Source organism: Petromyzon marinus, chromosome 1, assembly GCF_048934315.1.
Source record: "Petromyzon marinus isolate PM22_M1 ecotype Great Lakes invasive population chromosome 1, UKy_Petmar_22M1.pri1.0, whole genome shotgun sequence".
In the NCBI taxonomy this organism is placed as follows: Eukaryota; Metazoa; Chordata; class Hyperoartia; order Petromyzontiformes; family Petromyzontidae; genus Petromyzon; species Petromyzon marinus.
This window is the reverse complement of record NC_133667.1, coordinates 36,197,097-36,211,358: the sequence shown is the minus strand read 5'-3', so window position 1 is coordinate 36,211,358 and position 14,262 is coordinate 36,197,097. Positions and strand designations below refer to the sequence as shown.

Here is a 14,262-nt window from a genome sequence, read left to right as displayed (position 1 = left end):
TGCTTAATTTGTGTTTCGCTGATTTACCTTCTAAAACAAATCTGGCTTCGTCTCGCACCGCCAGAAAGGGCACCTCGCACCCCCAGGGCGTGCGTGCACCCTAGGTGAAGAAGAAGAAGAACCACTGATCTACAACATCATCGTTATCACTTTGGCTATTTCATTCGTTCCCTTCTTGACGATGATGGTAACGATGATGGTGACGCGGTTACAATTTCGCCCACAAAATCAGACCGATAGGCTGTGGGGAGAAACATTAAACACCCCCACCCTCAGCGCCGCCAGGACCGCGTGGATCCTCACGGGAATTCTAAGTCTGCTGATTTCACTTTGCAAGATCAACTTAGCGCGTGCGTCTCACGGGTCGCGAGGCGAGCGCCGTGAACGAGCGAGCAATGGAATGAGCGAGCGAGCGAGCCAGTGAGTGACGGAGTGAGTCGGTGAGTTAGTGAACAATCGAGCGAATTCGCGAGCGGGGCGGGCGAGTGAGTGAGTGAGCGAGCGAGCAAGTGACTGCGTGCCAAAGCGATGAAGCGAGCGAGCGGGGTAGTGAGCGAGCGACTGAGCGAGTGAGCGGGCGAGCAAGCGAGCGAGGCTGGCGATAGCCGAGTCGAGGTCGCGAACGTCTCCTCTCCGATATTCGCAGAAGTCGTCATCGCGCCCCGAGGCAACGCCTGAAATATTTAACGAGCGCCGTGCATAATTCACGCGGTGTCAGCCCGCGTGTTCCGCCACGTCGGGGTTAATCTGACCCGGTCCTCCGTGGTGACGGGAGAAACGCCGTGAGTCTCCGCCGTCTCCTCGGCTTGTCTCGAGTACGGAGGGGTGGGAGTTTGGGGTGCGAGATGGCCATCACGGGCGGGTGGGGTGGTGGGTGGGTTTAAACTGTCACTGAAGAAGGCTTAAACACACACATTAGCTATTTAGTTTTTTTTTGCTTTTAGAAATAAACACACGATCTGCTTTTGCCTCGCCGATTTAATTTCTCTCTAAATGCTTTCCGGGTCACTGGTATAGAACTTGCGATAGGGGGGCACGTGACGGCTAGCAGGCACGGCCAGCCAGAGCGATATGTCGACTGGCTGTGGTGAGCGTGCGGGACACGTGATGTGTTGCACGCATTCTGTCAGAGAAGCCTCGCTGCGTCTGAGCGACATTGTTCAGGAAGGTCCTGAAAAATGTGGAGCTTTGGACCAAGCGTTTTAGCGGTGGTGATTGTGGCGGCGATGATGCTGTTGGCGATGTTTTTGATTCGGAGAGCGATGGTTTTGGTGCGGTGATGGTGATGTTCGCAGTGTGACGTTGTTGGCGTTGTCGCGTTGGTGATGGGTGTCGGGGTGTTGCTGCTGGTGGTGGTGCTGTTCTATGTGAGAGGCTGGGAATGTTGGGTAGGTGGTGGTGGTGACGGTGGTGATGGGTGACGGCATCGTGGTGTATGCCTGTCGTGGTCAGGTGATGCCCTCCGAGGGATCGTGGGCACCAGAGACACGCGGCACCCTGTCGCAGTCGTGGCTGGTCCTCTCCGCGGGGGTTACCCGCGCAGTGCGAGTCCAACTTTCTCTCTCTACATCTACCCTCCTCTCCACCACGCTCACCTCTCCCACTCACTTCGTTAACTCTCTCCGTCTCTCTCTGCCGAGTCCATCACCTCTCTCCCAATCATCACCACCAGCTATCGTTTTCTCTGCCACCATCTAGCTTCGCTCACCCGGGTCAACACGCGCTCACCACTCTCCCCCGTGCACTCGCTTCTCTCTCTCCTGCATTACCAATTATCTCGCTGCGTTCATCTGCCCTCACTCACCGCTCTCCCCCTTTCATCTCTCCCCACTTCACCAACAGCTGTCTCTCGCTTCTTCCACCATCTCGCCCCTCACTCTATCACCATCTCGCCCGACTCCCTCATACTTTCTCCCCTTCACCACCACCACCTTTTTCTTCTTCCTTTGACCCCCCCTCCCCCACGCTATCTTCCGCACAGAAGCCAGCCGCTCCCCCCCACCCACCCACCCACTCCCCTCTGTCTTCCTTCCTCTGCGCCTCTCTCCCGCTCTCCTTATCTCTCCCTGACTCTCACTCTCGCCGTCCGAGTCTCTCCCCCTCGCGTCCTCGGCACGCGGCTCACATCGCGATTTTATCGTCGGCGGATTTTGCTCTGAGCGATCCCCCCCTCTCTTCTGTCTACCCCCCCCCCCCTTCTCGACCCCCCACCGCCCCCCACTCAATATCCGCCTCCAGACGCCCCGGGTTTCTGCTGCCCAAAGATAACTGCGGGCATCCGGGAAAAGTCACCACCGCCACCACCACTACTACCACAACAACTCACACCCACACACACGCGCGCCGCATCACCCCAACAACAACAACAACCGCCACCACAACTCACAACACACGTGCGCGTCCAGTCTCATCCCTGCACGCGAGCCTTATGCCGTAATTGGCTCTCACGCGCATATAAGTAAAGGACACACACGTATGTGTGTGTGTGTAAAGGGCATGTGTGGTGGAGCGGTAGTGTAGCGGTTAGCGCACTGCGCAATGAACCCTGGACACTTGACTTCGATTTCAGCCACGGCTAACACCAGTGGCGAATCATATCCGTCCTCGGACTTCGTCTCTTCACCAATCCCAATGCTGATCAGCGGTGTTTTAAGTACAAAGACAAAGATTTCCCCTATATAGCCTTTAATACTCTTTTGGGGCAAGTGCTGTTAGCGAGCCACCCAATGAAGACCGGCACGGCGCACAATGGACTGTGATTGTCAACACCACGCCCGGCCGCCTTTGTCTCCCTAGTGCTCATGTTCGCACACCCACACCACGTACTCATTTAAGGCAGAGTCGACGTAAGGGAGGCCCAGAAGCGGTTTAAAATATTTCGCTACTTTTGTTGGTTCGTAACGCAGTGCGCTAACCACTCAGCCACCGCTCTCCGCACACGTAGTTATTTACGTGTGAGTCTGTGCATTTAAGCATTGTATGTGCATGCATGTTAAGCCTCACTGTGTGTATACCCTACAGAATTGTGCGTATGCATATTACCGTATTCTCTGCATATGAGACGCACTCTCTCCCCCGGCATGTCAAAGCGAAGATTGTGATGTGTCTATTACTATGGTATGTGTGTGTATATGCTGGATATAAATGGGGAGCGGTAGTGTTGCGGTTAGAGTGCTTCACTACGAAACTCGCGATCCGAGTTCGATTCCCGCTCACGGCCAACATCAGTGACGATTATCTGAACCGGTCCTTGGCCTCCCCTAGGTCGACTCAGCCAAAAATGAGTACCTGGTGCGGTGCGTAAAACATCGCCACTGGGGGAGACAAAGGCGACGGGGCGTGGTGCTGGCCACCCACCCCCTCATGTGCCGTACCGATCTTCATAGGTGCTAACAGCACTTGCCCCAATAGTCTGGTAAAGCTATATGGGGGATCTTTGTTTTATTGCTGTATATGAAACAAAATTTGCATAACTTATTGACAACCGTACACACGTTTAGGAGGTTTGTCTTACTCTATGCAGTGTCTTATAATCCAGATGAAAGGTTACATACGTGTGTTGAATATGTGTAACACATGCACTATATATTTACGTGTGCGTATATATGTGTGCGTGTGATTGTTTAAATTTACACGCGCGATAATTAAATATGAGCGTGTGTGTGTTTAAGCACACACACACTCGCTCTATAATTGAGTGTGTGTGGTGATTACGCGATGTTTGTATGGTGTAAGAACGTACGCACCCTCTAATTCAGAATCAGAATATTTATTTAACGTGTATATGTGCGCGCGCGTCTACGTACACAACACAATTATATAATTGCGCCGCTGTTTTGAGATTTGAGACCACTCATTCTGACGTCTCTCTCTCTGACTTGAGCAACGCAATTAGCCTTGAAATTTTAAATCTTTGCTGTTCGAAAGAAGGCCGAACTTCGCCCGTCCCCTCCCCTCCACCACCCCACCCTGCCCCCCACCTCCACTTAGCTCCCCAGACCCCCCCCCCCCCCCAGACAATAATGGGGGGGAGGGGACGGGGTGGAGTGTTGCTCATCTCCACCATCATCGTCACTCGTGGTCAATCCACTGCTGGATGAAGGATTGTCAATTATAATGCTTCGTAATAATTCACTATGTAACACGATTTTTGTTCCTGGGTCGTAAGTGTTATTTTCTAATTGCTCATGCCTCAAGAGTATAAAAATGGCTATTATAATTCCCCACAAACTTTGCTTTTGTGACCAGAACTTTACGTGAATGAATGACACAAATGCACACCACGTTTTCGCATTGAAAATAGGTCAATTTCTAAATATCACTGTCTTAGTAACAAAAGCAAAGTTTGTGGGGAATAATAATAATAACCATTGTCTGTACTTTTGAGGCATAAGCAAATTAGGAAATAACACTTACTACCCAGGAATTTAAAAAAAATCATTTTTTTTTGTTACACAGTGTGATGTAATGTAATTCAAGGGATTTCATTCATGAGGTCGTGTGAGCGTTTGCGTGCGTGTGTGTCGGGGAGCACAGCGGACCAGAGTTGGATCCGCGCTCACGGCCAACGCCAGTGACGATTATCTGAACCGGTTCTCGGGACCTCCCCTAGGTCGACGCAGCCTCAAATGAGTGCCTGGTGCGATGTGTGACCATCGCAACTCGGAAAACAAAGACGGCCGGGCGTGGTGCTGACCATCAACGCTCTCGTGTGCAGTGGCGGCCCTTATAAGTGCTGCTCGCTGACAGCACTTTCCCCAAAAGTCTTCTCAGGCTATGCGGGGGTCTTCGTTTCACTGTGCTTGAGTAATTTCTCCAACTTCATAAATGGGACATTAAAGACAAACCACGGTTGGTGAGCTTGTGGTCCTGAAACCCAAACTATGGACTATACCGTAAACCTAGATTTGAAGTGTTCGTGACTGCAATGATCCATACTCTTTGGTTCTTTAGGTAAAGTCACGTAAAAAATATATATTTTTTTTACCTACGTGACTTTACCTAAAGAACCAAGGAGTATATATCGTAAACCCATAGAGACAACGCAGAGCTCGAGAGAGACCCGCAGATACGCGTACAGACACCAGACGAGCCACAGTCGGGAGAGAGTGGCAATGCAACACAATCCACGGGTTGCTGGAGTCTCCGCTCCTTCTACGGAACAGCAACATTGCACGAACTCTCTCTCTCTCTCTCTCCACCGAAGCCCTCTGGCGAGCAGCAGACCTCGACATTGGCACGGAGTTCCCGAAGAACACATTGCTGCTGCTGCTGCTGCCATCATTGTGCAGGAAGAGCATTGCCCCAGCAGTCTATATTCGCCCATGGTTTGTGGCGAGGCTGGTGTGGGAGCGAGGCGGGGGGGGGGGTGGGGTCTGTGCGCGTTCATTGACCATCTCTTCATCATTCTCTGGCAGCTCCACACAGCCACGCCGTTTAATTCGCCTTCAGTGTGACGGTTGCGACGCGCGGCGGGCGCTTATCCGACTCGAGTGGGGAGATAACTCGCGCGAGGGTCATTAGCCGTGACGGGAGAGGGAGGGGGTAGGAGGGGGCACCGACGAACTAAGAGACGAGGCGTAATTGTTTGGGGGAGCAGATGGTGGGTTCGGAGGTTAGAAGGGACCTCCGTTTAGCACGGTTTGGCTACGTACAGTGTGAAAGAAGTTTAACATACGCACACACTCACACACACACACAAGGGAGGGAGGATGTGGGGGAGGGTGCAGGTAAGATGAAGAATTTAGTCATGAGCATTGGGGAGAAAGGGAAGATGTGGGATTAATTATGCAATTGGTTTATTGTTGAATTTGGCAGGTGAGGATAGAGGGGCTATAGGGAGGGATGCTGCTGCGAGACGAGACGAGGTGGTGGGGGGGGGGGGGGTAGATTAGTTGTTCATGTGGTGGTCACCTCAGGGGGGGTAGATTGGTTGTTCATGTAGTGGTCACCAAAGGGTTGGTGTGTAGATTGGTTGTTCATGTGGAGGTCACCAAAGGAGTAGTGTGTAGATTGGTTGTTCATGTAGTGGTCACCACAGGGGTGGTGTGTAGATTGGTTGTTCATGTGGAGGTCACTACAGGTGGGGTAGATTGGTTGTTCATGTGGTGGTCACCACAGGAGGGGGTTAGATTGTCTGTTCATGTGGTGGTCACCAATGGGGCGGTGTAGATTGGTTGTTCATGTGATGGTCACCACAGAGGGGGCAGATTGGTTGTTCATGTGGTGGTCACCAATGGGGCGGTGTAGATTGGTTGTTCATGTGGTAGTCACCAATGGGGTGTGTAGATTGGTTGTTCATGTGGTGGTCACCAATGGAGTGTGTAGATTGGTTGTTAATGTGGTAGTCACCAATGGGGGGTGTAGATTGGTTGTTCATGTGGTGGTCACCAATGGGGGGTGTAGATTAGTTGTTCATGTGGTAGTCACCAATGGGGTGTGTAGATTGGCTGTTCATGTGGTGGTCACCAATGGGGTGTGTAGATTGGTTGTTCATGTGGTGGTCACCAATGGGGTGTGTAGATTGGCTGTTCATGTGGTAGTCACCAATGGGGGGTGTAGATTGGCTGTTCATGTGGTAGTCACCAATGGGGGGTGTAGATTGGTTGTTCATGTGGTAGTCACCAATGGGGTGTGTAGATTGGCTGTTCATGTGGTAGTCACCAATGGGGGGTGTAGATTGGCTGTTCATGTGGTGGTCACCAATGGGGTGTGTAGATTGGCTGTTCATGTGGTGGTCACCAATGGGGTGTGTAGATTGGCTGTTCATGTGGTGGTCACCAATGGGGTGTGTAGATTGGCTGTTCATGTGGTGGTCACCAATGGGGTGTGTAGGTTGGCTGTTCATGTGGTGGTCACCAATGGGGGGTGTAGATTGGTTGTTCATGTGGTAGTCACCAATGGGGTGTGTAGATTGGTTGTTCATGTGGTGGTCACCAATGGGGTGTGTAGATTGGCTGTTCATGTGGTGGTCACCAATGGGGTGTGTAGATTGATTGTTCATGTGGTGGTCACCAATGGGGTGTGTAGATTGGCTGTTCACGTGGTGGTCACCAATGGGGGGTGTAGATTGGTTGTTCATGTGGTGGTCACCAATGGGGGGGTGTAGATTGGTTGTTCATGTGGTGGTCACCAATGGGGTGTGTAGGTTGGTTGTTCATGTGGTGGTCACCAATGGGGTGTGTAGGTTGGTTGTTCATGTGGTAGTCACCAATGGGGTGTGTAGGTTGGTTGTTCATGTGGTGGTCACCAATGGGGTGTGTAGGTTGGTTGTTCATGTGGTAGTCACCAATGGGGTGTGTAGGTTGGTTGTTCATGTGGTGGTTACCAATGGGGTGTGTAGGTTGGTTGTTCATGTGGTGGTCACCAATGGGGTGTGTAGGTTGGTTGTTCATGTGGTAGTCACCAATGGGGTGTGTAGGTTGGTTGTTCATGTGGTGGTTACCAATGGGGTGTGTAGGTTGGTTGTTCATGTGGTAGTCACCAATGGGGTGTGTAGATTGGTTGTTCACGTGGTGGTCACCAATGGGGTGTGTAGGTTGGTTGTTCATGTGGTAGTCACCAATGGGGTGTGTAGGTTGGTTGTTCACGTGGTGGTTACCAATGGGGTGTGTAGGTTGGTTGTTCATGTGGTAGTCACCAATGGGGTGTGTAGATTGGTTGTTCACGTGGTGGTCACCAATGGGGTGTGTAGGTTGGTTGTTCATGTGGTAGTCACCAATGGGGTGTGTAGGTTGGTTGTTCACGTGGTGGTCACCAATGGGGTGTGTAGATTGGCTGTTCATGTGGTGGTCACCCATGGGGTGTGTAGATTGGCTGTTCATGTGGTGGTCACCCATGGGGGGTGTAGATTGGCTGTTCATGTGGTGGTCACCAATGGGGGTGTAGATTGGTTGTTCATGTGGTGGTCACCCATGGGGGGTGTAGATTGGCTGTTCATGTGGTGGTCACCAATGGGGTGTGTAGATTGGCTGTTCATGTGGTGGTCACCAATGGGGTGTGTAGATTGGCTGTTCATGTGGTGGTCACCAATGGGGTGTGTAGGTTGGCTGTTCATGTGGTGGTCACCAATGGGGGGTGTAGATTGGTTGTTCATGTGGTAGTCACCAATGGGGTGTGTAGATTGGTTGTTCATGTGGTGGTCACCAATGGGGTGTGTAGATTGGCTGTTCATGTGGTGGTCACCAATGGGGTGTGTAGATTGATTGTTCATGTGGTGGTCACCAATGGGGTGTGTAGATTGGCTGTTCACGTGGTGGTCACCAATGGGGGGTGTAGATTGGTTGTTCATGTGGTGGTCACCAATGGGGGGGTGTAGATTGGTTGTTCATGTGGTGGTCACCAATGGGGTGTGTAGGTTGGTTGTTCATGTGGTGGTCACCAATGGGGTGTGTAGGTTGGTTGTTCATGTGGTAGTCACCAATGGGGTGTGTAGGTTGGTTGTTCATGTGGTGGTCACCAATGGGGTGTGTAGGTTGGTTGTTCATGTGGTAGTCACCAATGGGGTGTGTAGGTTGGTTGTTCATGTGGTGGTTACCAATGGGGTGTGTAGGTTGGTTGTTCATGTGGTGGTCACCAATGGGGTGTGTAGGTTGGTTGTTCATGTGGTAGTCACCAATGGGGTGTGTAGGTTGGTTGTTCATGTGGTGGTTACCAATGGGGTGTGTAGGTTGGTTGTTCATGTGGTAGTCACCAATGGGGTGTGTAGATTGGTTGTTCACGTGGTGGTCACCAATGGGGTGTGTAGGTTGGTTGTTCATGTGGTAGTCACCAATGGGGTGTGTAGGTTGGTTGTTCACGTGGTGGTTACCAATGGGGTGTGTAGGTTGGTTGTTCATGTGGTAGTCACCAATGGGGTGTGTAGATTGGTTGTTCACGTGGTGGTCACCAATGGGGTGTGTAGGTTGGTTGTTCATGTGGTAGTCACCAATGGGGTGTGTAGGTTGGTTGTTCACGTGGTGGTCACCAATGGGGTGTGTAGATTGGCTGTTCATGTGGTGGTCACCCATGGGGTGTGTAGATTGGCTGTTCATGTGGTGGTCACCCATGGGGGGTGTAGATTGGCTGTTCATGTGGTGGTCACCAATGGGGGTGTAGATTGGTTGTTCATGTGGTGGTCACCAATGGGGTGTGTAGATTGGCTGCTCATGTGGTGGTCACCCATGGGGTGTGTAGATTGGCTGTTCATGTAGTGGTCACCCATGGGGGGTGTAGGTTGATTGTTCATGTGGTGGTCACCAATGGGGTGTGTAGATTGGTTGTTCATGTGGTGGTCACCACCACGCTCTGGGTCAGACTGAGACGTGGAACGTGTCGGTGTACCAGCTATGAAAACCAAACTCAACGTAGCTACGAGAGCCCCCCTCGCTGTTTAGAGAGGGGGATGGGGAGAGCGGGGCGAAGGGGTCCGTGGTGGGGGTATGTTTCTGCAGGTCGACTCAGCCTCAAATGAGTACCTGGTGCGGTGTGTAAACGTCACCACTGGGAAGACAAAGGCGGCCTGGCGTGGTTTTAGCCACCCACCCCGTCGTGTGCCGTGCTGACCTTTATAGGTGCTTGCTAACAGCACTTGTTCCAAAAGTCTCTTTCTTACTATACGGGGGATCTTTGCACGTTTCTGTAAGGCTATGTATATTCCTCGAAGGTCATGCACGTTCCCGGAAGGTCGCGTTCGACAGCGGGTCGTGAATGTTCCTGCATGGTAACGAATATCGCCAGGTCACATGTGTGGGTAAGCCCGTACGGTCGCGTTTTGACCCCAGAGCGTTGTGAGGTCGCTCTTGTAAATAAGACTCTATCCCGGGTCTCCTAATGACGCGACATGACCCTGGAACTCGAGCTCACTCTGTCTCTCTCGACCGTCTCGTTGCCAGCTCGCCATGCCGCGTCTCCGCTTCCTGCAGCAGCCGCCGCCGCCGCCGCTGCCGCCGCTGCTGCTGCCGCTGCTGCTGCTCGGCTGCGTGAGCCTCGCGCGAACCTCGTGGAGCCTGGACCCTGAAGACCCCAACGTGTGCAGCCACTGGGAGAGGTCAGAAGGCGCCGGGGAAGGGGGCGGGGCGCAGCGGGGGGCGGTGGGGTTCTCACCATGGTCACGCTCCCCCCACTCCCCCCCCCACTCCCCCCCCCACTTCCCCCCCCCCCACTTCCCCCCCCCACTTCCCCCCCCCCACTTTCTCCCCCCCACTTTCACCCCCCACTTCCCTCCCCACTCCCCCCCCACTTCCCCCCCACTTCCCCCCCACTTCCCCCCCCACTTCCCTCCCCACTCCCCCCCCCACTTCCCCCCCCCACTTCCCTCCCCCACTTCCCCCCACTTCCCCCCCAACTTCCCCCCCCCACTTCCCCCCCCCACTTCCCCCCACTTCCCCCCCACCACACCGTTCGAAATTCACGAACCTTTATTTATTGATTTATCCACGAGAGTCACACCGAGTCGCGGGGCTCCGTTTTATGCGGCTCCTCCAACTGCGTTAAGACGTTTTAGTTAAGATGTGTTCAGCCAATTAACGAGTTCATTTGATTTGTTACACGGATGATGGAGCCCCACTATTTTACACGGCAGATCCGTGGTGAGTGTTTATTAGCACTGTTACACACGTGGCAGGAAAACCGGAGCAGCCGGAGAAACCCTGCGCGCGAGCATTGGGGGCAAGCCGCACACTCTGGCCCCGTACGGATGGGAAATCGATGGCGATTAGTCCACTTGCTGCGTGTGTGTACTACACACTGCGTGTGTGTACTACACACTGCGTGCGTGTACTACACACTGCGTGCGTGTGTGTACTACACACTGCGTGTGTGTGTGTACTACACACTGCGTGCGTGTGTAGTACTACACACTGCGTGCGTGTGTGTACTACACACTGCGTGTGTGTACTACACACTGCGTGTGTGTATTACACACACTGCGTGTGTGTATTACACACATGATGCGTGTGTGTACTACACACTGCGTGTGTGTACTACACACTGCGTGCGTGTGTGTACTACACACTGCGTGTGTGTGTACTACACACTGCGTGTGTAGTACACACTGTGTGTACTACACACTGCGCATGTGTGTGTGTACTACACACTGCGCATGTGTGTGTGTACTACACACTGCGTGCGTGTGTATGCTACACACATGCTGCGTGTGTGTACTACACACACTGCGTGTGTGTAGTACACACTGCATACGTGTATGTGTGTACTACACACTGCGTGCGTGTGTGTACTACACACTGCATACGTGTATGTGTGTACTACACACTGCATGCAGTGTGTAGTACACACTGTGTGTGTACTACACACTGTGTGCGTGTGTGTACTACACACTGCATGCGTGTGTGTGTACTACACACACGCATGCACGCAGCCCACGCGCCGCATTTGCACATTGATGGCTTAATTAGTTTATGGAGAATTAATTCCGTTCTTAACGTCCCCTTTCTCGCGGGCCGCGTTGCTTTCATCGAATGAATCGCCGCGAGTTTACGACCGCGTGCCCGGGGGCCCCAGCGCTCGCGGAGGCGAGGGGCCGGGGAGTGGGCGACGAGCTTGGTGCTCCGCTCGCGCGCGGTCTCGCGGGGCCCGCGAGTTGCCCGGGGAGGGATGGCGGCGGTTTACGGCGAGTGCGTTCGTGAACCCGTCCGTGCGGATCTTTGCGTGTTGGTGTTGGGAGAGAGGGGGCGGGCTGCCTGAGAATACTAGTTGTTATAGGCTGGGGCTGCGAGGTGGCCAGATGATGGGAGTCCGTATAGAAGCGGAGCTTTGAGCATTGATCAGCCCAACCCGCGTATGGTTCCATTGGATTTTCTCCGGGTTATTCACTTCCCTCCCAGATGAAGGTAAAAAAAACCCACTCGAGAATGGAATCGGACAAACATCCCAACGTGGCAGGATCCTCCCGATCACGAGTCTAGAGACTCGTGGGTGGAGTCGGTTGTAAGGTCGACACGTGGATCTGACGCCGCTGTGACTGCTGCGTTCACAGACCCCCTCTCCCTAAGTCCAGTCCATGTTCAAGTCCAGGCTGAAGCGCCTGATCCTCTCCTCTGCCTGTGACCCAATCCCTTGACGGAATCCTTCTTCAACCCTAGATCAACTTCAGGATCACCCGCACCGACTGCCAAATCCTCCAAGGATTCTGCTCCCCACCGTCCTCCGTTTATTTATTAGATTTTTTTTTCTGAACCACAGCCAACGAAGACCATTACTCTTGTTTTACTTCAACACCTATCATCATTATCATCATACGCAATGATCTCTCCACTGCTGGATGAAAGCCCTTGCCCCTTTAAGTCGTCACCATATCTCGCGGTTCAACAATCACTGTAGCTCCCGCACGCCAGCAGCCCTCGCCGTCCAGCCTGCCCATTGGACCACGGCTAACTCGAGCGCCTTCCATCCTTTGGCCGCCACTCCGGAGTTAGCCTCGTCCGTCATTTCTGCCTCCGAAATGTCAGAGGATTTACAACAAAAAACGGAGCTGCTAACGTTAGGGGGGGGGGGGGGTGGTGTGCGGGGGGACGCGTCAACATGCGACCACAATTCAAGGTCATTCAATTCGTTGTAAACCACCAAAGCGGCGGCGGCGGCGGCGCGGAGGCTCACTTGCTTGACCGTAGTGCTCAGCTTGCCTTGTTTGGACGCCGGCCCCCTCGGTCCACGGAGAGGCTGCAGCGGCGAGACAGCAGAGAGAGACGGGGGGGGGGACGAGAGGGAGAGTGTCGCTCTATAGCCAACACCGCTGTTGTTTGAGCAAATTATGGTAATAGCCCGAGATCCCCCCACGGGGCTCGAGGTGACGCTCACTCGGGGTTGAGGGGTGGGGTGCTGGCTGAGTGTGAGCAGCGACTTTTCATCTCACCCCGTGTTCACGGGGCCAGATTTTATTGCCGGAGCCTAAAATTCTCATTTGAAGTCTGGTCCCTCCGTCCGCAGTCTTTTATTCACTTGACTTTATTTATGCTTCACTGTTTACCTCCTCAAAGAGGCTGGTTGGGGTGTAGGGAGGGAGGGGGAGGGTGTACCGGCGGGGAGGATCCTGGGGATACGGGGATGAGGGAGGCGGTGAGAGAGTGGAGCAGGTTTGCAAAATGTGAATTATTAAAAAAGTAATGTTTAGTAATAATGCCAGCTGCAGCAACATAAACATCTATTCGGATGGAATAGGCTCTCTGGAAAGGGTCTCGCGCCACATCCAATGTGAACTTCTCTGCGGTGCTGCGATGTTTAATCTTGTGTCACATCCTGGTGCGGGCAGTAATGATGGTTTACAGAGATTTATTTCTGTTGATAATATATGGGGGGGGGGGGGGGATGGGGGTGTGGGGGGTTGGGGTTCCCCCCGCCCAAGACAGCTTGCAATAATTTGTTGGTGGGAAGACAAATGGGTGTACATTGTTCCACCAAAAGCGTGGTGCAAAACGCCTTGGCCCTGGTGAGTTGTGCTGGTGGGAAAACGAGTCACCGCTGTCAGCAGCCACGGTCTATTCACCGCTGGACGAAGGCCTCCGTATAAACCGTCGCCATCTCTCACGATCCCGAGAATTCAACACTCCATCTCCGCGATGCACGTCCGGCCACGCGCGCGGCTTCCCAGTCTCCCTGGCTGCCACTCACTCAGTCGATAGTCCCGAACGCCACTCGAAGTTATTACCCCGCGAACCTCCCGACTAGCGCGGTTGGCTACGTGCGTTGCAAACGAAGTTCAACGTGCATACATTCACGCTTAAATAGCTCCACCAAAAATGCCGGAGCAAATGCTCGTTCTGCCAGTACTCCGACTGCTTCGAATGGTGGAAAGCAATTACCAGCTTCTTGGTTTCAGTTACAAGCAGCCAAGTTGCGTGAAACAGCTCCGAGAGAATTGTCTACGTGCCACCGCTGATTTTGTTTTGTTAACGGAATCCAATCGCAAAACGTGCAAAATAACTTCCAGCGCCGTGAGAACACGAGGGGGTGTTGAATATAATGTTTGTAAATTGGTTCACACGCGCTCTCAATATTCAAATGCGCATATGCGCCGTCGTATCTAATGAATTGGGGCCGGTCATGGGTGAATTATGCAAATGTGAGCGAATGTTCAAGAGGGGGCGAGAAAAACTGAAGTCTGGCACCGATAATGTTGGCGTACACGCGGCTGCATGCAGATGTACAGACAGCACCTTTGGAAAAATCCACTGCTGGACGAAGGCGCCTCCCCCCAACGTGCATCGATCAAAAATCATGAAACACAAAACCCTCCAAGCTGAGGGGCGCGACCGGCTGCCAGTAAAT

The 14,262-nt window shown here is 53.0% G+C and overlaps 1 protein-coding gene across 6 annotated transcripts in view; it reads left to right on the top strand.

The window, feature by feature from the left end:
- Window positions 1-14,262, top strand: part of LOC116941918 (uncharacterized) — a 122,745-nt gene that overhangs the window by 23,769 nt on the left and 84,714 nt on the right. For all 6 annotated transcript variants that reach the window (XM_076067679.1, XM_076067686.1, XM_076067693.1 and 3 more), the window contains one exon: window positions 9,873-10,027. In XM_076067679.1, the coding sequence (XP_075923794.1) occupies window positions 9,879-10,027 (149 nt within the window). In that variant the 5' untranslated portion in view covers window positions 9,873-9,878. The remainder of the gene's footprint in view (window positions 1-9,872; window positions 10,028-14,262) is intronic.